At 40.9% G+C, this 26,146-nt stretch overlaps 1 protein-coding gene across 1 annotated transcript; it reads right to left on the bottom strand.

The window, feature by feature from the left end:
- Positions 1–1,148: 1,148 nt before the first annotated feature.
- LOC117433501 (solute carrier family 35 member B1-like) lies at positions 1,149–20,381 on the bottom strand. Its single transcript, XM_059006622.1, has 9 exons — positions 19,823–20,381; positions 12,609–12,712; positions 12,017–12,147; positions 11,223–11,253; positions 10,374–10,534; positions 7,909–8,035; positions 6,319–6,425; positions 2,859–3,012; positions 1,149–1,606 (listed from the first exon to the last, which is right to left on the bottom strand). Exons 1-9 carry the CDS (start codon positions 20,002–20,004, stop codon positions 1,554–1,556), a joined length of 1,050 nt encoding a protein of 349 aa, XP_058862605.1. The 5' UTR covers positions 20,005–20,381; the 3' UTR covers positions 1,149–1,553.
- Between the last annotated feature and the right edge of the window lie 5,765 nt (positions 20,382–26,146).

Below are 26,146 nucleotides of genomic sequence, written 5' to 3'. Positions count from 1 at the left end.
CATGCTTTCAGTTAGTGTTGCACTTGCTTGGTCATTTCGTCTGCAGGGTGAAATTGTCCCCACCCCTTCAATAGCTTTTTTCTTGTCATTAACCAACCAGCTGCTTACCCTGTTGACTGACAATGCATTTAGCCAGTAACCTGACCCAGAAGACACTGCTAAGGGAACGACCCAGCAAGTGCAAACAGACATGGAAACTGAGTTTCCTTGAGGTAATACCAGATACTGTGTTTGAAATGGGAATACAAATCTGTGAGTTATTTGGCTAATGAAAGTGCAAAACAGGTAAGATTTATGAAAACGTTTTAGCTAATCAGTCATAAAGCTCTGTGACAGGCTGCTGGTGCTGTGCCGTCAACGGACTCTGATGTACCTGGACTGGGGTGCGATGTGTTAATCGCAGGAGACCCAATGAAAGCAAATAGCAAAGATTGCACATGGCATATAATGACCTATAACTCCTTTAAAAGGAAGACGCGTGCTGTGGATAGTGGGAATGCTGGGATGTCTTTATCCCTCGTAATGTCCCGGGGAAGAACGGAAAGGAGGAATTCGAGGGGGCAGACCAGTCTGTGTTCCGCCGCTTCACCGCCACGTGAACAGATGGGAAACTGGAGAACAGCTGCACTAAATATGCTTTAATGTGCAAAGTATGATCTTTTCAGGGTTGCCTTTCAAACAAGAAAGAGACCGCTATGCAAATGAGCTGGATCTCAGTTACAGATTAGAGAAAAGGCTTTCCTTTTTTCTTCCTCTGGTTTTTTGACTAAATAACTGGCAGCTATTTGTTTGTGGACAGCAAATTCTTAGAACAAGCACTTCGGAACACACACACACGCTCTGTCTCTGAACCTCTTTGTGCGCCGTCCTTCGGGTGAGACGTAAAACCAAGGTCCTATTGTTGTTGATGCATCGTTCACGCCCTACTCCCTGTAAGTCACTTTGGATAAAAGCATGTGCAAAATGACTCATCATTACTATTATTAATCACACACAGAGAGGTTCACAGACCCCCCCCCCCCCTCGCATCGCTCATTCTGTACCAGTGCTAACTATTGAAGCAGCAGAAACTAGAAGACTCAGAAGGACTGCAAACAATATAAAATAGGAAGGGAAATATTAAAAAAAAAAGAAAAGAAAAACACAGCTTGTCCAACAGCTTAATAAGCTTTAGAGTGAATTTATTTCACAGCGGGTGTCAAGCAAATTCACACAAGAATCCGAATGTTTTTCACAAATTCATTTAATGGTTTGTGCCCTGAAGTCACAGGCTGACATATACAGATGAGATGGCAAACCTAATACTGGAGTTATTTAAGGTCTAACAATGATGTACAGAACACACACATATATATATACATATATATACACACATACATATATATATATATACACACACATACACACACATATACACACACACACACACACATACTCTTGTTTAAAAAAAGAAGACACGATTTAACTAAAACTAGTTCAGTTAAGTTACAGACATGATGACAGAGGAAGGGTTGAAGGAGGAAACCTTGCTTTTATAAAACTGATTCTACATTCTATTGAGTCGTTTTCTTAGGTCCTTTCCCAAACTTGGCATCTAATCCCAGACCTGTAAAAAAAACAAACAACAAAAATAAAGCATGCTAGTCTTACTCACAAGACCTGGGCACACACAGGTAGGTTCTAAATCAAGTCTCTATCAGGGGAGCGAGGTTTAAGTGCATGGCTTGAAACTCGCACTAGCCTTGCAACCAGTCCTGGGCTGCAGGATTACTTTCAATTAACTATATTGGGAGCCTGCAGTTTGATAGTAAAATGTTCCACCCTTATAGTTGCAGTATAGATTTAGCAGGGCTTTTATTGTGGACTCGACTCCTGGCACCTGGTCATTTTAATAACATACCTAAACAAGGCTATGAAACCTTATCCAAACCTAAATGTTTCTATTATGTAGTTTTGTTATAAAAAAAACACATACATACATACACACACACACACACACACTTTTGCTTATTTAAAAACATAAAACTGGGAGACATCCAACTGTATCCTTATAGCTGAAGTTTGCTGTACCGATGCTGTTGTTGCCATGACAACAGATTACCGTGATGTTATTTATCACCTTGAAGGAGAATGATTGATCACTGTTGTGTCTGTTAATTCATTATTCGGAAGACAGTGCAGAACTGCAACAGATGAATTTGATCTTATGTAAAACTTTACAATATGAACTAGAGGCCCATAATCCAATTGTTTATTCATTGTTATTGATGTGTATTATTGCTTTGGGGTAATATGGACATAAAATCAATTTCCTCAGTATTTGAAATACCATTCAACACTGTTTTTATTAAAAGATTCTTCTGAAGTTTTTAAAAGTGGGAGGTATTGGAGAGTTCAATATGCACTACAAAATAAAATTGTAAAATTAAAAAAAACAACTGAAAAACAAAACATTTGTACATATTTAATACTATCAAAATAATTTTCCAAAGCTGTTTGTTCCAAATTATTATTTAGCTCATTGTTTCAGGGAGACAAATGCAGACAAGTTACCATTTTGGGGCTTACAAGTAGTTTTGTATTCCAGGAATGGAAATAAGACTCCTGTTGCAGAACAGTGTCACCCATTACAGGTTTTACTATGAGCTTGAATAAGCAGTGTCCAGGTAACAAGCTCAGGTGTGTAACTAAACTCATAGTGAAACCAGGAATGGAGCAAACTGCAATGCAATGGGAGTCTTATTTCCAACCCTGTATTCATTTTAGAATTGTAATGTGTATGTTCCTTTGGGATAACAACTATGTGGAATGACTAGCTGATCCTGCCCTGTATCTGGGCAGTGTCCTCATAGACTCACCCAGGAACACGAGCATCGTGCCCACCCACTGCATGCTGCTGATGGTGTTTCCGAAGATCAGGACAGAGCCCAGGATGGTGAAGAACTTGCGGGTCGTGGTGATGATGGAGCAGGTGAGGGGTCCAAAGCTCACCACTGTCATGAAGATGAAGCTCTGCAGGAACAAGGGAACGAGACACAGGGGTCAGCGCCAAGCTAGGTGCACAGAGGAGAACAAGCAGGGCTCACAGGAGAGGGAGGTGCACTGCAAAGAACAAGCAGGGCTCACAGGAGAGCTAGGTGCACTGCAAAGAACAAGCAGGGCTCACAGGAGAGCTAGGTGCACTGCAGATAACAAGCAGGGCTCACAGGACAGCTAGGTGTACAGAGGAGAATAAGCAGGACTCACAGGAGAGCTAGGTGCACTACAGAGAACAAGCAGGGCTCACAGGAGAGCTAGGTGCACTGCAGATAACAAGCAGGGCTCACAGGACAGCTAGGTGTACTGCAGAGAACAAGCAGAGCTCACAGGAGAGCTAGGTGTACAGAGGAGAATAAGCAGGACTCACAGGAGAGCTAGGTGCACTACAGAGAACAAGCAGGGCTCACAGGAGAGCTAGGTGCACCGAGGAGAACAAGCAGGACTCACAGGAGAGCTAGGTGCACTGCAGAGAACAAGCAGGGCTCACTGGAGAGCTAGGTGCACCGAGGAGAACAAGCAGGACTCACAGGAGAGCTAGGTGCACTGCAGAGAACAAGCAGGGCTCACGGGAAAGCTAGGTGCACCAAGGAGAACAAGCAGGGCTCACAGGAGAGCTAGGTGCACTGCAGAGAACAAGCAGGGCTCACAGGAGAGCTAGGTGCACTGCAGAGAACAAGCAGGGCTCACAGGAGAGCTAGGTGCACTGCAGAGAACAAGCAGGGCTCACAGGAGAGCTAGGTGCACCGAGGAGAACAAGCAGGGCTCACAGGAGAACTAGGTGCACCGAGGAGAACAAGCAGGGCTCATTGCATCTGGTGGAAAGGCCTGGAAGAACCAGCACCATTTCATTGCAGCACTCAACTCAGGTTAAAAACCTCGCGGCCCTGATACTGCGCTTCCATGTTCATTTAGCCGACCCACATTGGCTGTCAATCAGAGCTGCCCCTGATTTTTTTCTGACTCTTTCCTAAAGCGGGATTAGTGGAAGTATGGCCAGTATTGTGACAATCAAGTGACAAGTAGGCAAAAATATTTAATCCAAATCCAGGGTGAGCAGGTTTCTCTGTGGTTTAATATTCTCTTACCGCTATTTTTTTTTTTAGTAACAAAAAGCTCACAAGAATTGTTAGGATTGTCAGAAAGCAAAGCATCCATCCTTTCGGTTTTGTAAATAAATGAATGCGACCTTAACCGCAAGGCTTGCTGGGAAAGAACCACCAACAACATCTGGCAAGAACACGCACTCTTTTCACACAACTCTGGTAGACTATCAACTGGGTTCAGGAGGAATGCCGGAGAGCTCGGACTGGCGGTCAATCCGTTCTCATGGAAACGAGGTAATGGTAAAGTGTGTCTCATATTAGAATAAACAATGAAACGAATATTCTTGAATTCCGAATGAGCTGGAATTCATACCATAGTACAGTACTCTCTGGAGGCAAATACACCCAGCACCCCATCAAATGACTCGCTAAAGAAAGGAGAGAAACATTCCTCCCTGATTCTTCTTTGTTCCAGATAGTCAGTCCCTTCAACCCATCTTAATATCTCATTCCTTTAGGACCATGGAATAGTCTGGTTGCTCTTACTTGGACTCCAAAAGCCTTCAAATCCAAGAAACATAGTAATGCTAGTAAAACAATATAAACGTGAGGCTATGCTTTGAGCACCATGGCGATTGAACAATTACTAAAATCCAGGCTCACAAAAAAAGTATATCTCTTTAAGAAGAACCAATTGGATCAGTATGTGTACTCTCTGCACACACAGGAACACATGCAAGTGAAGCTCTCAGAGGACAGCACACCGTGGAGCTGCTGGACAGGGATTAGTCCCGTAGCACAGCTCCTGTAATTAGCAGCCGGAGACAGAGTTGTGTGCGTGGCTTTCCCTTGAATCCGGCAGAGCTAATTACAGAGCGGAACACAATGAATTATTCCACGCAGTGTAAAGAGGAACAATTCTCATGCTAACAAGGCAGGAATGGGAAGCACAGTCCAGGTGGTGAACAGCCAGAGCCTGCCTCACATCTCCTGCACTGGGAAAGGGCAGGACTGGGACTGCTGCATTGTCGTGCACATTAACCAATGGTAGAGCTGGAATTCTAAGATAGCTGGTGAATGTATGGTTCCGATTCCCAGCTCCAGAACCCCCTGCAGTGTTCACAGGAAAACGCATCACTTTAACTTGGTTGTATCCCACGTACTCCATATTGCAGAGATATATTTTTCAGTCCGAAACTTTTACCCGGGAGCGTTCAGCAGAAGAAAGAGTGGCTACCGTGGGAACAGAAAATAAGCCAATTAAACCCCCCTCAAGGAGATTTAAATTACAGTTGTTGTTATTTTAATTGTGCTTTTCATGATGTTTGCCATCATTATGCGGTTCATACTGTATTTGTTTTTGTTTGATGACTTTGTGTTAAAGCTGCTCTTCAGTCTGTGTTAAAGAACGTTGATGGAGTTCGGAAGCTGCTCTTCAGTTCTAGTCAGCTACTGTAGGTTTTGTAGGGTTAAAAATTGTGGAAAAAAAACATTGCAAATTGCAAACATTATAATGGATTAGGGTCAATGACAAATGAAACTTGAAGCTCAGTACTTTTTTTTTTAAAAAAATGTAGTCGTTGCCAATTATTTTTATTATTTCCTCCCAATCTGATATGTCCAATTATTTTTAGGCTCAGCTCACCGCTACCACGCCTGCACTGACTCGGGAGCTGCGAAGACAAACGCACGCTGTCCTCCGAAGCTTGTGCCGTCAGCCGATTGTTTTTTTTCACACTGCAGACTCACCGTGCAGCCACCCAAGAGGACAACGCAGCTCTCGGGCAGCTTACAGGCAAGCCTGCAGGGGTCGCTGGGGAGCGGTGACCTGAGGACACCCTGGCTGACCTAAAGCCACTTTTTAACATGTGCATTTCATTTCATAGAAAGATTAATCTGATTGACGGCTACTTTAAAAAAAAAAAAAAACACCATTGCCGGTACCCTAGGGGGATCATTTTTAAACAGTGTTGGGGAAAAAGCAAAGTGGTCCCTCTTTGCTAAGCGTGTCCATGAAAGCTTGTTTTGTACTAGTCTGGTACTGTTGACAGGGTGTTTTTCTTTCACAGATCAATGTCTTAATATCCCCTTGATGAATAACCAAGGAACCAGATTCCCTTTGGAGGTGGGCCCTGGGGGTACAACACAGAAAAGCACTCCCACTTTACATACTGACAAGGCACCCTGGGAGTGCAAGATTGCTCTGCTGCTAGGCAACAGCACCCCATTGACCCACCTGTCCGAGCGCGCTCGTTAGCCCAAAGAGCACGATGTTGTAGAGGATGCTGGGATAGCGGTCGGTGAAACTCAGGAATTCCCACACCTCTCCGGTCCAGAGCACACCTGAGCGACGCAGAGACAGAAATAACACAGGACTCTTCAGACAACGAGAATAGGAAGGCCTCAAAGCTATTCTGTTTACGGTTACCTTATGATTGGACAAACAGGTGAATCAGCTTCTACTTGGGTACACGCTGGTATCTGAGAAAACGGAACCCTCCACCGCTTTCATATATAAGCCCGTGATCCTCTCTCTGACTATAGGTACCCCCACAGCTGAGATGTGTGTACATGTGTATTATCAGAGGTGAAAGTAACTTGCATTTCTTATTATTGTTCAGTTCAGTGATACAAATCGCAAAACAGGGATGACTGAACATTTTTACTGTTTCTGACCGGGACAAAAAATGAAGGTTGCTTTTGTTCTGCTTGTTTTCCTCACAATATGAACCAAACTACGGCTGAAATGTTTACTTCCGAGCGGTGTTACCTTGTATAGCTTGTTTTGATTGCGAAGCATCTCGTGGTTATTTTTCTGTTTATATTTTTCCTTTTTAAAAAGGAGCAGCGTTTGAGGAATGCTTCTTCATGCATTGAATGTAGCTAAATGTCTCCGATCTACCCTGTGACGGTTGCCATGGCGATCATACCCTTTGTCATCTAAGTCACATGAACGGGACACAAGGTACTGCAAGTTCTTTTGCTTAAATACAAAGAAAAAATGATGAAGCCTAAACAATTGTTTTGATAAGTCGAATTACAAAATGACCTTGACAAAATGTTTTGCCGGTAGTCTGTACCGAGCTGTACCGGCTTACTTTCACCTGCTACAGACCATTGTGATAGTCTGGAACTGTAACACTGATAAAATTAAAAGCATTCTAGTAGATTTCTAATAGATGTTGCACACATGTATAAACACACTCCCATTACATAAGCACATGTACCTTTAAAAAAAATAAAATAAAATCAGAACGCAAGCTGTATTTATGTAATTTGATACATCACATTTAGACTTAACTTTTCTTGTTAATAAAATTAGAGCAACTTATCAGAACAATAGAGGTAAAGAGTATATTACAATAGCAGGTAGATGCCAGTTAAAAATGCTTTGGTGGATGGCATCCTTCTGAACAGTTTGAATTGTTTTTCTTCACAGTGGCCACTCTTTCACAGAACAGCCCCAATGATCAGCTAGTGCCTAAGATACTGCAACACCTAAGATACTGCAAGACTGTAATGAAAGGTATGAAGAGAAGCTTTTTTGAAATGTGCGTATTGAGTAGGGGATACAGAAGACTAAAGGAACTTTGATGGCATTGGCTCTTACTTCTAAAAATAAACAGTGACTGACCTAGCATGGCCTGTATATATCTACAGCAATCAACCAGAACCAAAGCAGCTCCTGATCTCTGCTTAAAGCACCCCCCTCCCCCCAAACACACTGGTTACAAGCACCATAAAAAGGTAAGGGGACAGTGAAAATGTGAGAAACTTCAACATGAAGCTCCTTGCTCTGGCCTCAAGCCTTGCTTTTATCACTCACCAACTCCCAGCATCAGCGTGGACCACAGGTTAATGTTCAGCATCATCTGATTGGACCCGGTTTGGAAGTGCGCCCTCATGTGGTCCTGAGCCACACCTGTCAGCCCATCCAGAGTGAGGGACAGCAGCTGTAACCAAGGCAACACCACACCACTTAACAGCATGGCACCAGCCTCACAGACCACCATTCACAGAAGAGCACCTTACAGTTCCATTGTTCTATTCAAATATTCAGTTAATGTACAAATGTTAAATAACAGATTGTGAATAACAACACTGGTAAGATGATTAACCCCTTCCCCCCCAGTTAGATGCATGTATTTAACTTTCCATTTAAATGAATGCTTTCCACATTTTAGCTTTCCTCTAGCCTCTTTTATGACTAAAGATGCCTCTGATGTTTATATATGGCTTGTTGTTGCAGGGATTCCATAAATACATATTCTTAATAAACTATACTCCGGTATGATATTGCAGCGCCTGTTATAAGCTTCACAGACAGTCGTTTTATAGACCATAATGCCCTCTGTGCGGCAGGGCTCTGTAGGGTTATGAAGTAATTTCAGGAGCTGCCCAGCTTGAAATTACATTTTCAATCATTCAAAACCTTTATTTATCCAGCTGCATCACAGCAACCAACATAAAACACAATAAATAAGGTTAAAAAAAACCACAATCATAAAACAGCAACAACTCAACAGACACAGATGTCAGTCAGCAGTGAGTCGACCCTACGACTAAAAACCACCACGGATATGAACCGTTCTAATTTGAACTTGTGTTGAAACTCATTCCAGTCATTGGCTGCTGCAAACTGAAATGAGCGACGACCACAAGCTGTCGCTACCCTGCACAGGAACAAGCAGTTTAATAAAAATCACTGGATCTTAATTTGCACAATGAAGACGCGCGATCCAGTAAACTATGCAAGTAAGCAGGCGGTTTCCCAGTTAAGGTTCGGTAGATTAATATATACCAGTGTTTCAGTCTCCCTTTGTGAAACCATCAAGGGAGAGAGAAAGGTGTGGTTTGCAACTGCGAAATCCCCAATTGTAATTAAAACCCAGATCTTGGGCGAGGCAGCGCAGAGGCAAAGACATTTGCTTTTGGTTACTTTCACCTCCGAAGGCCTGGGCTCAAAGCAATACAACCCTAATTTTAACAACGAAGATGTATTACAAAATATTTCTACTAACACTAACACTAGAGATGTCTGACCGCTGCTACCCTTCCAGCACCTCGTGGGCAATGCCACGCCGCCTCAAGGCTGTGATCAGGGCAAACGGTGACCCATCACAATATTAGATACAGATCCTGATGAACTAAGGAACGCCCCTGACCAGAGAAATCTATGAACGGAGGACATGTGGATGGGAATAGGTTGTAATAACTCGGGCTGCAGCATTCGACACCAGGTTTTCATTTAGAGACAATGTCAACGGAATGGCACAAGCCATTAGAAGAATATATACCAGTTTGAATACCCATATAATCAACTGCACCTTAAACAGAGACAGACCAAAAAAACCAAAAAAAAAACAACACCATACAGCAGCTATTTCAACAGTTTGGTAGAAAGCAATAAACCACTATGACATTTAAAATGACATTTCAAGCTGTTTACTGCAAGTTTGTGGTTTCATGCCAGGGTTTTCTGGGATTTTTAAAGTAGTACACAGTGACATCTTGTGGTTAGTTCTGTAATTGCGGATTCCTGGCTGGACCCATTTTTTTTATCTCCATACTGCTGTTTTCCTGTAACATTTGTACAAGTATTGCCCAACAGAACTGACTGGCAGCCTCTTATCTTTTCAATGCAGTGTTCCAATTCGCTGCCAGGAAACATGGAGATCAAAGTACTATATATGCAAAATGATTCTCAACACATGCACTATTAAATTATGCCAAGAACTATTGTGTAAAACATCTGCATTTTAAATTGTGAAGCGAATGTGGGAGAGCAGTACTTCTGTTTGTTCCTGTGACTGTCACTGTCAATAGCGATTGCTGTGCGTTTGATAAAATACTAATCTAAAAGTATACGTTTAGCCATTTGTTATTTATATAAGAACATAAGAAAGTTTAAAAACGAGAGGAGGCCATTCAGCCCATCTTGCTCGTTTGGTTGTTAGTAGCTTATTGATCCAAGAATCTCATCAAGCAGCTTCTTGAAGGATCCCAGGGTGTCAGCTTCAACAACATTACTGGGGAGTTGGTTCTAGACCCTCACAATTCTCTGTGTAAAAAAGTGCCTCCTATTTTCTGTTCTGAATGCCCCTTTATCTAATCTCCATTTGTGACCCCTGGTCCTTGTTTCTTTTTTCTACAATAGCGCTGTCATCTTAATTAGTATCACATGAAAACAGTTTAACAGGTTATACAGGAATGAGTAGTTCAATTGATACAGTTTTGCCCCTTGAATATGTTGTAAATAAGTTTGATGGATGGACGGATTGATTGGATTACCAGCAGCATCTCCCCGAAGCCGAAGGCATATTCGTCCGCCCCGGGCATCCCTTTCTTGGGCTTGTACATGAACAGAGCCACACCACCGACGATCAGCAACACACACAGGTACTTAGACATGGGGTACTTCTTACGCAGGATCGTAACCCCCAGAATCATCACTGCAAGGAGGGGAGAGGAGAGGAGAGAGAGATTTCCAGTGTTTCAGTGAACCAACCCCCCCCCCCCCCCCCTTAATGTGAACGTGCCCGCACTACACAAATACAAATGCCTGCAAGTACACAGCTTACCACATAAACTATGTTATTTTTGCCTGTAAGGATGTTAGAAATACTATTTTTAAAAGTAAATGAAGATTGCTCAAATGATCTTTTTAATAAATGCCTTTTAATTTGCTTGCAACCACACACTTCCAGGTTTCGATGCTTGAGTTCTCATTATTTCTCTTTATATCTGTCTTGAAGTGGCTCGCTTTGGGGTTACAGAACAGTACAAGAGGATAACAAGAGGTCCAAGTTGGGGGGGGGGGGGGGGGGGGGGTTGGGGGCAATGGGCCCCACCCCATCGTTCTACATGCATGTGTATGAAGTGTGCATTACAAAGAACAAGGATCTGAAGAGAGACAGAAGTAGTGAATAAAACCCTAAAGCAATGTACAGGGGTTGGACAAAATATTAGGTACACCAAGCATGTGTTGTGTAGACTTGTAACTCATTGTATAAATGTGCAGTCAGTGGGATTTGTATTAACTTTATGAAGCTGTTTTTTTTACATCAGTGAGTTTAGAAGTGGGTGGCAGTGAAGGGTGCCTCTCCTGGCTGTACAGAGCTGTGCAGGTCCGCCCCTTACCTGGGATCGGTTTACAGGACTTTCCCAGGACCTGCAAGAGGACAAACAACATGAGCAACAAGCAGCCCACTAACAATCACGCACACGCACGCACACGCACACGCACAGCACCAGAAAACATCATTTACAGCAAGCCTAGGGGTGGGGATTGTATTGCCCCTTTACTTACTAAATACCTGAGTATCTCTGAATAGATAATCATCTCCTCTTTAAAAAGATGGCAAATATACTAATGAGCAAGACATCTCACAAGCAGAACGGTCCCCCGAAATGTTCTCCTTGTTCTAGGAAAGCAGTACAACTGGGGATGGGGAGTTTGTTGCCGGATAAATTCACTCTGACTCCTCGCTCACTAAATATCGTGGTATCCTGGTATTAATGGTATTGTTTCATAAGCTCTGTGTACTTGATCATCTTACAGGTTTTGAAATAATAAAACAAACATAATAAATCAATGACAAGCGTTTGGATTGGAAGCAATAAATTAAATGACAAAAGTACTAAAAAAAAAAACGCAATCAATTTTTCAATGTTTCTTGTAGTCGCTACTGAGCGTTTAGTAGTTGTGGATGACGGACCTTCCTCCACAGCCCGTGCTGCCCCGGCACACGCTCACCTGTGTGGGGTAGCTGTCCGCCCGTACTGCCCTGGGACAAACTCACCTGTGTGGGGTAGCTGACCGTCCGTGCTGCCCCGGGACACTCACCTGTATGGGGTAGCTGACTGCCCGTGCTGCCCCGGGACACTCACCTGTGTGGTGTAGCTGACCGCCCGTGCTGCCCCAGGACACTCACCTGTGTGGGGTAATTGACAAACTGAAGGGCAGAGTTGCTGGAGACCATGGCCCCCAGGTAGGACAGTGAACACACTCCATAGAGCCAGCTTCGAGTGCGGTCCGGCTTGGGCTTCTCAAAGAACTGGATAACTGCGGGACAGGCAGCGCGGTTACATCACCCGCAAGGAAAAGAAAACGAGGCACCCTATCCGAAATGAATCTGTGCAGAAACCCTCACAATGCATTTGTCATTTCAAAGCGTGCAGTAAAGAATGCCATGCAGAATCACGTCGCAACAGTTGTTGTGTTTCTTTATTTCACAATTAAAAAGGACAATTAAGCATGCCGTCATCTCCAAAAAAAAAAAATACACAATCTAATTAAGAAAAGCAGTGGAATTGCTTAGCCATTTCATCAGATCAACAAATAACTACCTTGAAATGATCCAGAAACAGTTTCTGACCAGTCCAGTCGACTATCCGGTGCATGCGGTAAGAAACTAGAGCCATCGGTAGTAGAACATTAATGCATGAATATAACCCTCGATGTTTTGGCTATTGGTTTCCTCAGCATGCAGTAATGAAGCAGCCTGGCATGGCCCCCATACTCACGCAGTTTAGCAAACAGCGCGTTGATGACACACTGAATTAACACCAGGGTGGTGGCGTACTTGAATTTCTCCTTCGTCTCTCCAGTCCCATAATCCCCTCGGGTTCTGGCAATGAAGGGAACAGATTGTATTTAAAGTAACTGTAGTTAAAAATAAAACCCATAAATCTTACTTCCATTAGCTACATTATTATTATTATTATTATTATTATTATTATTATTATTATTATTATTATTATTATTTGGCAGATGGCTTTATCCAAGGCAACTTACAGGTGTTACAGGGCAGTACAGGGTTACAATGCAAGCTCAATATTTAAATACAGTGTAGTATACAGTAAGTGCAACAGTATAACAAATACAATATGAACTAGGATGCAACAAGTTAGGATTACAACAAGTTATATCTACAGTGACATAATAGTAGTGTAAAGGATAGTGCATTGGGTGAGGGTTATTATTATTTATTTCTTAGCAGACGCCCTTATCCAGTTGGGTTTTTACTGGAGCAAGTACCTTGCTCAACGGTACAGCAGCAGTGTCCCCCACCTGGGACTGAACCCACGACCCTCCGGTCAAGAGTCCAGAGCCCTAACCACTACTCCACACTGCTGGCCTGTAGTGTTGAGGTCAGGCAAGTCCGTTGCATGGTAGGAGGGGTAGATCAAGGGATCTACAAGTGCAGTCTAAACAGTTCTACAGGAGCCGGTTCCACCACAGAGGGGCTAGGGAAGAGAAGGAACGGGCATGGGAGGACGGAGAGTCGAGGCAAAGCATAACCAGTCATAGGTCTCAAATGTCACAGCTAACATGTATTTTCGTTTTAAAACAGACATCTGGAACTACACTAAGTTCTCCAGGAAGCCTGTTTTAACCTTATTTTAGTAACGGACATCAAGTCGTCAAGTTTTAAAATGAAAATGCTTGCTTGCTAAAATATGTTTCTTTCAAAATTCCACATTTGAGACCTATTAAATAAATGGATGTGCATGAAAAGAGAATTTTTATGGAACATTCTGAGTGCAGGATCATTAAATAAAGCCAGCATGTAGGCTTAGTCAGGGCAAGAACACACTGTAGCCTCGCGCTACAAAAATGAGCCCCTCTTCCCTCCAGTCTCCCCCTTTATACCTGAGCTCAGGTAACTCCTCCCCCTGGAACCAACCAAGAATAGAGAAAATAACATTTGAAATACCTACTACTCAAATAATAGTAAGCACTAATATAAACAACTCTAAATTATAATTAGGGCTTCTGATTTGTGGGTTCAACTGATAAAAACTTATAAAACACCCGACAGAAAAAAATTAAATCTGTGTATTGCCATAAACACCCGAAAACACTGGAAAAAACAGTGGAAATGGTTACTCAGTTCACATTGACTACACCTTTAAAAAAAATAAACCTACTAACTTTCCCAGTGCTGCTGGGCAATGTCCCGCCTTCCTGCCTTGCATCTATCATTGATTTGTTCTGAATACTTTAAAACCGCCCCAACTACTGAGTGACAGCACATTCCTACATTTCTATTGGAGACTCCGCTTGCGAGATTTAAAATGAGTTACAATTAGGTATGGAGGCTTGTTCGCTGGATTTAAATATGTATTACAGTTAAAAAAAAAAACGGAGGATTTAAAACAGAACTGCAGATTGTGGTGAAATGTAAAAAGATGCCTACACACAAACCCAGAAGAATGTGCCCGTGACCATAAGGATTGTGGAAGACAGCAAAGGAAAGAAGGTACAAGTGTGCAAGTACTGTCGAACATACCTTGACAGAAAAACGGCCAAGCATTTTGGAAAGTAAACGAAAACAATAATTTCATACAGATGTATATCAAATGCGAAAGCCCCGAGAAAAATAAATAAAATAAATAAAAAAAAATTACATAAAACTCGAAAATAGCTAGAAATACGCAAGGAAAATTTGAATAAATAAAAACAGAAACACTAATTATAATGCAAAACAAAAATAAATCAAAAATCTAAAACTTAGACTTTAAAAAAAACAAAAAAAAAACCCACCATAAACCTTCCTACCTTAGTTAGGTAACCCGTCTGCCTTCTATAACACTACATACGGTCAAATGTTTTCTCCTGCTCCCTCTACAGGACTCACAGCTGTCTTCCAAACCCTCTGCCAAAATGACGTCTCTCTGCAGCTGCAGCACTGGCCCCGGATGGCTTACAGTGCTGGTGTTATCCATCCATCCATCCATCCATCCATCCATTATCATTAACCGCTTACTCCTTTACAGGGTCGCGGCGAGCCCGAGCCTAACCCAGCATACACAGGACGCAAGGCGAGACTACACCCTGGACGGGATGCCAGTCCATCGGAGGGCACCTCACACACAGAAGGCAATTTAGAGTGACCACTCAACCTGGACAGCATGTCTTTGGACTGTGGGAGGAAACCGGAGTACCCGGAGAAAACCCACGCGAACACGGGGAGAACATGTGAGGCAGCAGCGCTAACCACTACGCCACCATTAACAAACTCTTACAAACAAAAGGGAAGTCGTTTTATTTTCTTCTTTAAATATGTTGTAATTCTCCGCTTGTTTTCTGTATATCCACTTCCGGTACCAAATTACTGTTGGCGCATCGCTATGAAAATGTGCACCTTTTCAAAGAGAACCGCTTTCTGCATTCAGTTCTTTTTAAAATTACTAACCATGTATTTTTTTTTCTCTTATATATTTCAGCTCGCTGCACCTGCCCTCCACATTTACAGGTAAGTACATTTCTCTTGTGTTTATACCAGGGATTTCCATTGGTTAAAATCACAATTTGTATCCACAACTGGCTATAGCATCAGTTTAAAAAATAAAGAGTCAAATTGTAATGTCCACATAGGCTCAAGCAAGGCTGTCGTTTTAATTTTGCACCATCACAGTATCCATTATACTTAATGCGAGTGCCATCTTTAATGAATATCATCTTAACATTTCTAACATCCCATAATGATAAAATGTGTAGATTTGAAACATTTAACCTGTTCACTCTGGTGAAAAACACATGAAACAGTTACACTGAAGACAGTAAGAAAATAAAAACTTTTAAATACAACAAAAGAAACATGCCTAATAACTGCACCTCACCGAGAGAAAGAAGAAACGCACTGCATAGTGTAACAAAACTATGGAAGAGGGGAGGGGGGCAGTAAACATGTTCCTGAAGTTAATTTAAAGCTGTATCCTAAAGTGCTATCTGCACCTATTTATTAAAAAGAGTGTAGTCTCTAAAACTGACACACACACACACACACACACACACACACACACACACACACACGAGCATGTGAGCGGAGCGGAACGTGGAGTGGAGTGGGTTCAATGCCTGAGCCGAGAGCGAGCGCGAAAAGCCTCTGGCACCGCACCCGCTCCAAAAGAGGTTTTGCAAAACTACTTGACACTGTAGATATAAGATATGAGCCATAAATAATGCATCTTTTGCGATGCTCCGACAATAGGCTATTGTGCAATCTATGAAATCGCCCTGTATAATAAAAGTTAACAAAATAATCAGTAATATCCAATTTGCACAGTAACAGTTTATTACAACAGCGAAAGCCATTGTGTTCTTGTATATGAACCTTGTTAATTGCAAATTTCACAAAGCAGACAATTAGGAAAAAATCTTTAACCACATGGTATGTGCAGACAGGTCAGTGTATGTTAGGATCCCAAGCTGAAATACGACCTCATCAGCTTGGGTTTAAATTACTTTAGCTAGCTGAAATCGTGTCTTGTTCGGCTTGGGGTTGTCTTGCAAATGATCCCCTTGAGGTGCAGAAGATTCACTTTACCCAAAGCGTTTTCATCACTTCATGTGAAAGTGAGATTTAATTATTCTCCAGGGAAATAAATATATATATTTAAAAAAAAAGCTTTAAAAAAAACAGTTATTGCTGTAATAAATATTTTGCAGACCTTTTTTTTCGTGTGAACGTGTCAATTATAGTTATCAAATCTATTTTTGACAGAAATTAATGTCTTAAATATCAGTTTTACTAAAAACTGAATATATTACTCACTGGAACCGGATCCCTGATATTTGTATCCGGTTCGTCGGTACCAAAGCAGGAACCGAGTCCCACATCTCTACATTTTCGAAGCGATTTACACGAGCAGACACACTCACTCACAGGGTTAAAGTGTAGGACGTTGTGTAATTTTGCTGAGGATTTAGATAAAGCGAATTATTGGCCACATAAAGTTTTGATCCCTACTGAAGCCAGCCATTGTCTTTATCGCTAATCCATGAGACCGTTTTTGTTCAATTTTAATTAGTCCCCACGGAAATCTGCAAAGAGAAAAAAAAAAAGGTTTTGCAGCAATGACTTTCAATGAAAAAAGTGCCAATGAGTATTAATAAAAAATAACAATAATATTTCAACTTAAATTAAGCTTTATGTAGTGTATCATTTAGCCAGTGCAACATATGTCCTATACATAGTCTATAAACGCTACAGATTTGCTGGTAAAATATATTACTGCTGAGTAATTATTATTATTATTAAGTGCAGTTTTAAAAACTAAAAAAAGTAACTGCTTATTTACAAGTTTTCTACACCTTGGGTAACACGCTCTGCACCTTTATTTTTAATTCCTTCAAACGCGCTGCCTGCGTCTCTTCTGAATCCTAGTTTAACGTCTCAAGAACCTCCCAGACGGTCAGGGAGGCAGTCATGCAGAATGTCACTCCTATCACTCAACATGAAAAAAAAACTGCTCACTGCATTACATACTGCACACTGGCGTCTGCAGTTAGTGTAATGCAGTTCACTTTTTACACCACATTCTTTAAAATATGACACGGGTTTTTTTTTTCTGACATACACTTTCCCTTCGTTGTTAAGATCCAAACGCAACTGATCCCCGCTCCGGTTTTAGATTCGGCAGTCTGGGACTTTTATAGGAACATCGCCGTGGCCAAAAAGACAGAGATTTTGAGATTTTAAAGAACACAAATCCACTAAGTTGACTGATCTTCAGAGGTGATTTGCCTCTAGCCCTGCTTCATGTGATCACGGCGTGTCACTTATCCAAGCGATTTTATAATTGCACTTGTTTGCGTATATAATGAAGGGCTTCACGCTAACGCTTGCACTGAATCCCTACAGGTAGCGTTTATAAAATAAAATAAATTAAAACAAGGGGATAACGGCAATCCAAACATATTCAAGTTAGTTACAGTAAATATTTTTTTAAACCTGAAAGAAAACCACTTGTAAGTATCATAAACGTTTCTAAAGTACTTGCAAATGGTGCAAGGCTTTGTATGTTTCCGTTTCTAGAAGAACTGTTGTGCATGGGGGTCTGCTTCAGGATATCACACAGGAATATTTCTCACCCTTCCTGTAATATTGCCTGCTCACAGTTCAATCCCTATATAATCAGACCAGTTTGCAAGCTGTAACCATAACCACTGTGGGTATCTGCGAAGGACAAGGTTCCATAAGGGACTTCTGAAAATGAAATACTGACTATGGAGCTGTGTGCAGAGAATTTAAATGCAGGCTGGTGTAGGCGCCTCTTGTGCTAATCCTTCCTTCTTTGCATTTATCTTTTAATATGAGTGTCATCTTTAAATAATATCTTCTTTTAACATGCATCTCACACTGCCAAACACCATACTGAAGCTGTTTAGAGATGGGGCTGACATTACAAAATGGGTGCAAAATTGGAAAAATTACCTTAAAATGAGCAAAATTGCACTAGAATTTGACACATGAAAAATAAGAAAGTACATTTATGCACCCTATGGTAGTTCCATTTAAAGGTGAAATAACTTCCATAGGAAATATTGCATTGCTGGCATCCTAAATAAAACCAATAACTAACCTATTTTGCATTGCATCCTACATTACTGAACACCTGTTAATAATTACATTGAATGTGTCAATGAGAGATCCCTTAGGGATACCCATGGGGCAGACTGCAGCTTCACCTCCTCACAGCGAAACCAAGTCTTTATGGACTGGCTTTCTGAGGATTCATTTAAAAGGTGTGGAGTCTCTGAAGAGCGGTACTCCATCAGCTCAAAACTTGATTTTAACCTGAATAGGAAAAATCAACACACTCAAAAGGCTGACATGTAAACTGCTCAAGCTGAAGGATTAACACAATGAACTGAGTCGTGCTGACACTGGTAACACGAGAAAGGGTCTGAGGGGCCAAATGTGCAGAGACAGAAACCTCAGTGGCACTGCCTGACCATGTGACCAGCTACAGCCTGCCTGGGGTCTGCTTTTGAGCAGTTGTTCTAGAGTGTTCTAGATGTTCTAGAGTCAGTACAGCACATAAACAATTTGTACTACAGATTCCTGATCATCCCCACAGAAGTGTTTTATGTTACTGCTTTATGTGTATACAAACATGACTTGTACTGACAGCAACGTGAATGATTTCAGACTTTTATAGCCTTCAAGAACTACACTATTCTTTTTATTTAAAAAATAATAACAATTGAAAGTTTAAGGAAATGAAATACAACTGTACGAGACATTGTACTATCTGATGCACCCTTTCATTTGATACAGTGCAGTTAAAGTGGCACTCACCACACTGCCGCTCAAAGAGCTCAGAAAGAGGGGCCGTCTCTAAACTAGAAGACAGGTTAGGAGTCAAAGCCTTTCACTCCAAACACGAACCCCCTGATGTTCTGCAGCGCTTTGCTCGTGGATGAGTGGCGTAGCCAAACACACACGCTACAAGTAAGCAGCGGGTGTAAGCACTACAGGTAGCAGACGGTTCATGGGAATTCACGGTCCAGCGCTTAATAACACAAAAGAGGAGGATGAGGTGTCAGTTTAGGCGTGGTGCTCTGTTCCGTGGTAAAGCAGGTTTGAAATTCGAAATTCCCAACCATATGACCTATACTCCAAACCAACTTTATTGTGAAGCGGGCCAATTGTGAATATGTTCATAACCTTTCCTTTCACTGTGAATCCTATGAATAATCTCTCTCTCTCTCTCTCTCTAGATATATATATAATCAATACAATATCACATATGCGCGTATAATAAACATGTGTTAATGATTAAACTTTATAGTGAAAACTATATTACCCTAGACTGTTCAAACCAACGTTATTGGGAAGATGGCGCTCCGTGTGTTGTTTTTACCAGTATACAAAAATCTATAAATAACTGATCAATTACTTAACCCACAATGTCATGTTCAAGTGTACTGTGAGCCTGCTACTTACATTGTCTCCTGCAGGATGCCGTAGTAAAAATAACAGACAAAAACCCCTAAAAAGCAGACGAGTAGTCGGAGTCGCTCACTCTGCAGTTCGGACGTCTTCCCGGCAGCCATGCTCTCTACGAGCCCCGGTAGCGAGACCGTAAGAGTTCCGCTCCCTGGATCCCCTCTCCCCGCTATCTTCATCCCGGGCTCCCGCTCCAATCTCCCTGCTGCTGGTCCCTGAATGGTGGCGCTGTATCCCCGGTTAAGCCGGGGTGCCTCGTAGCTCGGATCCCGCTGCCTACACACCTGACCGCGACCACCCTTAACTCAGACACGCTCTAACTCTTCCTGCGAAGCAACAGCCCCCGATACCGGATAGATCTCCTTTGAAGGGGCTTTCTGAGTGGCTCTTTTCTCGACTCGGGGGGTCTGTCCACGTACTGGATCGAGACGCTCGCTTCTTCTCCCCGGTCCCTCGTCTTCTGTCCCGCCACGCTGTCAAAGACTGTGTCTCTCCGCTTCCTGGGGACAGCACCAGTGCTAGGACCCCGTTGCGGGGGCGGCTCATAACACGCCTGCATGTTTACGAGTCTTCGCAGGCTGCCTGGCACCGCCAGAGAAATGAGACCTTTAATTCAGACCTTGCGCTTTTTGTACACACCAAGGATGCCTGTAATTAAGAACGTGGGTAGTTTAAATATAGACTGTAGAACTGTCTCACCACCGGTGTTATTGTTATACACACAAAAACACATAGTATTTAACGTCAATTTGCGGGTCTGAACCACGAAATGTGGGTGACTTGGGTGGTTTGAAATCAAACTTCTGTAACCCTGAGTACACATTATTTTTTTTAAATGATTATTTCAAACAAAAATCGACATTGGACTGTCATGAATATAAGCATAGACAGTAATGTAGCCTGTTTTTAATGATTCCTACATCACTTGTGTTAATCTAATTTATTTACCTCCCAATAGCTTTTATAATAAGGTTGTTTTTTTTGTATACATGTTGTGTGACATGTTAAAGTTTGTATTTGTTTTGAGTCTGGACTTCCTACGAATGAAATTTCACAGTACTCAAACTAATTACAGTATGTAGGATATATTTATGTATTGGTACTTATCCAGGGCGACTTACTGTATAAATATCACAATGAAGTATCACATCGCAAAATATCACATGCCAGATAAGAACGGTTATAAAGTACAATAAAAATCAGTAAATAAAATAACAGCAAAAATAAAGCTGTTAATTCAAATAACAGCAAAATAAAGAACACGGTAAATAATTACATTTAAGAGCGAGTTCGACTAAGAGCAGTTAACGTATAGTAAAAACATTTGCGTATACGAGTAAAGTCCAGTAAGTAAGTGGTAAGTACGGTACATGGATAAGAACGATTTCAAATAAGCCATAACAAAAAGCGTGAATACATATTGGCGGTTTACCAACCATTTACCCACAAATAAATATAAAGATATATTTTATATATATACCAGATATATAGCTTCGCTACGTCTCCAGATGTGGATGCTGCTGATTGGACAGAATCAATCTACAAATAAGTGGGCGGTGTGTTGTTACAGATGGGTGGGGCTTGCTGCCAGAGGCGGGGTAATGGGTTGGACATGGGCGGGGTTTATGGCAAAGCTACACGTGTACTTGAGAAACTGTTATTGTTAGAAGGAAAGCCGTGGTGTTAGCGCTATATACAACTGAGGTAACTGTGTCGGCCATGGAAGACACAATATAAATGCACGAATATGTAATCATCCGTGAATGTAGAAGTAAAAAAAAAAAAAAAATTCAATTTTTGATATAGAAGGAATTGTTTTGATCGTAACAGCTTTTATTAGAACATTGGTTGTGGATATCAGAAACCCAGTAAAGGTTTTAATTAATAACAAAATGTTATTTGAAATATTTAGACAGCATTTGTGGTGATGGTATAGTTTGTGATAAATTATGTTCTTACATACACAGTGCAAAAAAAAAAAAATAGCAATGGTGAATTATGCACAAGCTGCTGTATGTTCGTCTATACAATTAAATAATGCCCAAATACTTTCATACAAAGTTTCTTGGCTATATAAAAAAAAAATAAAAAAAAATAAAAAACACACACTGTCTGCACAAAAAATTTGTTTTGTGGTGTAGATAATTTTCAGCAAGACTAATTTCTTTCTTCTCAACCACCATGTAATTGAGCAGTGGTCAGTTTGAGAGGCCCAGGACAGGATGTAATTGAGCAGTGGTGAGAGGCCCAGGGCAGGATGTAATTGAGCAGTGGTGAGTTTGAGAGGCCCAGGACAGAATGTAATTGAGCAGTGGGCAGTTTGAGAGGCCCAGGACAGGATGTAATTGAGCAGTGGTCAGTTTGAGAGGCCCAGGACAGGATGTAATTGAGCAGTGGTCAGTTTGAGAGGCCCAGGACAGAATGTAATTGAGCAGTGGGCAGTTTCTGCTTGAGAGGCCCAGGACAGGCAGAGCCACAAGAGCAGCAGCTGATGTGGGTCAGTTTACCCAAAAATTCACAAAACTAACACTCTGACAGATGCAATTCCAATCACAGCAAGACATTTGTAAGATTTCAGTCCTTCCCTATCTACAATGAGGTGCTGCACAAGACCTTGAACACAGGGGAATGTTGCACTTAAAGGAGTAGCACTTTTCTGTTACAATCCATTTTCTTGCCTTTTATTAAATAAAGCAACATTATCACCACCTCCTCCTCCTCTCTGTTCCTTGTGTTAAAGATATATACATTTAACTTTAAATGTTGACCATGTTGGCTTTTCTACATAAATATAATTTACATAACCATACACAAAACTGAGGATCTGGTTGGTAACACATTACTGGTTTCATAGACCCTCAATCACTTACTTGGACTTCCTAACGTTACATTAGATGTGTGCTAACTGGGGTCTCTGAGGCTGCATTGTAAACACAATGTGCTACATAGTGAGGCACATTATTGTATCATACGTGCAACACCAAATGGGCATTCCGGTTTAATGCTTTGGGTTGTGCTCCTGTAATTCACAAACTCATTACAAAAGGTTATTCCAATGCTGAACATACAGCAGATGCAGCAAAAGGGGAAAACATTGATAGAAACACACAAAATTACCAGGAGACCAGTAAGTTAACTAGTCATGTAATCGAGAGAGAGAGAGAGAGAGAGAGAGAGAGAGAGAGAGAGAGAGAGAGAGAGAGAGAGAGAGAGAGAGAGAGACCCATATCCCCCCCAAAGAAAAAAGGCTATATACATTTTTCTATTTTTTTATTAAATGCCACAGCACTGAACAACCACATCTGCTTTTTCAGTTTTTTGTACTGCAGTGTCCAACACAAAATAGATAGTTTCTAATGAAATAACAGATGCTGCCATGCATGGCTTGATTGTAGCTAGTACAGTCCACACTGCAAAATACTGACTGCTATGGGCACCTTGGTTTCAGACAAGAAAACCTAAACAGCATTGTTCTGCTGCTTTCAAGAACAAAATTATCCAACAATATTTATTGTTTAAAGAAATACAAAGCCACACAATTCAACTGAGCCTTAGCTAAACAATTAATCTGAACCTCAAAACAGTACCTGTACATATTTGTTTCTTATTTATTTTCAAACATTTATGTCCAATAATGGTCATATAAAAAAAAAAAAACTAAATAAACATAACCAAAAATGACTTTTTTAGTAACTCTTGTACTTGGAATGAGAACGGTTTATAGTCAAAAATCAGAAGGCAATATTTCTCTCCTCTGTCACAGAAAGATAACCTTAAAACTTGCCCGATATAGGCAATGGAAATTGAAGGTTACATTTCCTTTACAAGACAATCTTTTGTGTAAGTAAAGTTACACCTATGCAGATCTCAAAGGAAATGGCATAAACAAACACATTCAACACATACTGAACTACATGCCATCTCAATTTCTGACTAAAATATGCAGACCAAAAACAAAACAAAAAAAACACCACACAAACATCCTGCAAAACTCAACCCATGTCTTTGTGCAAACATAATACTTGAACAAACTGACTAATGATTAGGAAAGAAAATAAATAAAATATCTTTAGCTGCTTTTAAAATCTGCTGTCTGAACATAAATGTTTCTGTTCTGTATAACTACAGTATTTACAGAGAGAGAGCGCTGCAGAACACAGGCAGGTTCATTGTTTTTAACTCGACAAGTTAGGCTGTGAACATTAGCCGCCCCCCCCTTTAACCTTATATTAACAAACGCTATTTTCAGACCAACACTATCTTTTAAAGCTATACATCTCCCATGTCACTACTACTAAACAAAAACAAAGTTATATGAAAGGGTTAAAAAATAAACACGTTAACTAGTTCTTGTAAAATAGCTTGAGTGTAAGTGTTAGGGTTTGGTTCTCCGTGATACAACTCATTTAAAATCTGATGAAGTCTGGTTAAACAGACACCTTTGGCAATTTTTCAAAAGTTTACATTACTACAGCCTTAACAAGTATTATACAAAATCACCTAGGCTTGCAATTCCCGTTAAATTTACAAGAATATAATGGGATGTGGCCTCCATGGAGTCTGACTGTAGAAACAAACAGTCAACTGATACACCCAAATCTTTGTTCTCCGAAATGCAACGTATTTGTGCTAAACAAACACTGGTTTTATCCAACCAATACATTTGTCGCTATGACCTCCATGCTTCATATGCTGGAATGCATAAACAGCACCCTCTAGGGGTGACAATAAGGAACTGTGCCATCAACAAACTCATTTACCTTTTAAAAAACAAAAACTCATTTCTAAATTTTACTTGTGGCAATATGTGCACAAGTACTTTTTCTGCAAGTCTAAAAATGTGATAATGTTTTTCAAAACAAAAAATGGAACATCTGAAGGGAGGCAGTCATAGATAAATTTCAAAAGCACAAAAAAAAAAAAAAAAAAAAAAAAAAAATATTCTAGGTTTCAGCTCGTGCCCCCATCAGTACACTGATGTTGCCTGCTAGGCCCAATGAAAGTACTCAGTTTTATGCTATCCGTGCATTGCTTTCATCCGATGTTGACAGAAGGGTCAGTGTGTGACAGCGTCCCATGTTGAAATAAGGATTACTTTGAGGAGTCTTGTACTCGCTTGAGGAACTGTTTAGTATACCTCATTTAAAAAGTGAATAGTACACAGGAAACAAAGACCCCATTCCCCAGCCATGCTGCACGTCTTGGTCCTTTAACAGGATATCAAACATAGATCAAGGTAATGAGAGTTCCCCGTTAGAGAGTAGAAGCAATGCACATTACCTAGTCGAGAAGGGAACACAGAATTAAGGGTACTGTGCATGAAAATGGATTACATTGCTAGCTGACGAAACAGATTGTGTTTATATTGGAAAAGCATACTGTATATCAAATTTGGCATTGGAATCAAACAATTTAAAAAACGGCACAGGAAAAATGTGTTTCTGCCAAGACAACTTTCTCATCTAATGTAAAATGAGTATTTAAAATCTCCCTGCTTTCAAAGGACAGAGAACAGTGAATTAACACACCTATTTCAACCACATGCAAAACTATAAACTTGTTATCAAGTGCAAATGACAGGAATCTATACAAATTTCTCTTCACTGGTAGCATCAAGCAATACCTAGCCAGTGGACGATGCATATCTCTTGCAGCCTTACAAAAAAGATACATTTTGTAACAGTCAGTTATTTGATAAGATTTCCCCAAATACAGGCTTGTTTAGAACCAAGTAACAGTAGCCACAAAGACATGGCATCAAAAGTACTTTACTTTGGTATCGGTAGCCTGGTTACAATGGGAATTTTACACTGAATTACTGATCAGCACATTTAAAACATGCACTTTTCTTCAGGTGAGATTCAGTTCCCATGCTAACAAACCATATAAAAAAAACAGCAAGCCAGTAAGGAGTATTTCATAACAAGTACAGGGTTCTTAAAGCTTTACACTGGATAAAAATACATTTAAAAAAAAAAAAGAATTAGAAATCCCTGCAGTTTGTTTGTGCTCCAAACTCAAAACACAAAAACAGACTGAATACAAATGTTTGTTTACACTGGCTTATAAAAGATATACAAATGTACACATGTGCTGTGTACAGTATATAACCACGTTCAGTATAGCTATACGAAATGGTGTCTGGAACTTAGTTTCGAGTTCTCAGCAGGTAAATGTTGACAACATATCTGAAATGGTATCGTCATTTAAGAGGACTTGGAGAAAAGCATCAGAAACAATTTTAAATATAACCCCAACTGCTGACAGACCACGCTACCCTTGCTAGCTGTGTGTTAGATCAGATCATGTTTGTAGGTCCAC

The sequence above is a fragment of the Acipenser ruthenus genome, chromosome 33, assembly GCF_902713425.1.
Source record: "Acipenser ruthenus chromosome 33, fAciRut3.2 maternal haplotype, whole genome shotgun sequence".
Taxonomy (NCBI): domain Eukaryota; kingdom Metazoa; phylum Chordata; class Actinopteri; order Acipenseriformes; family Acipenseridae; genus Acipenser; species Acipenser ruthenus.
This window is presented reverse-complemented; position numbering and strand designations above follow the sequence as displayed.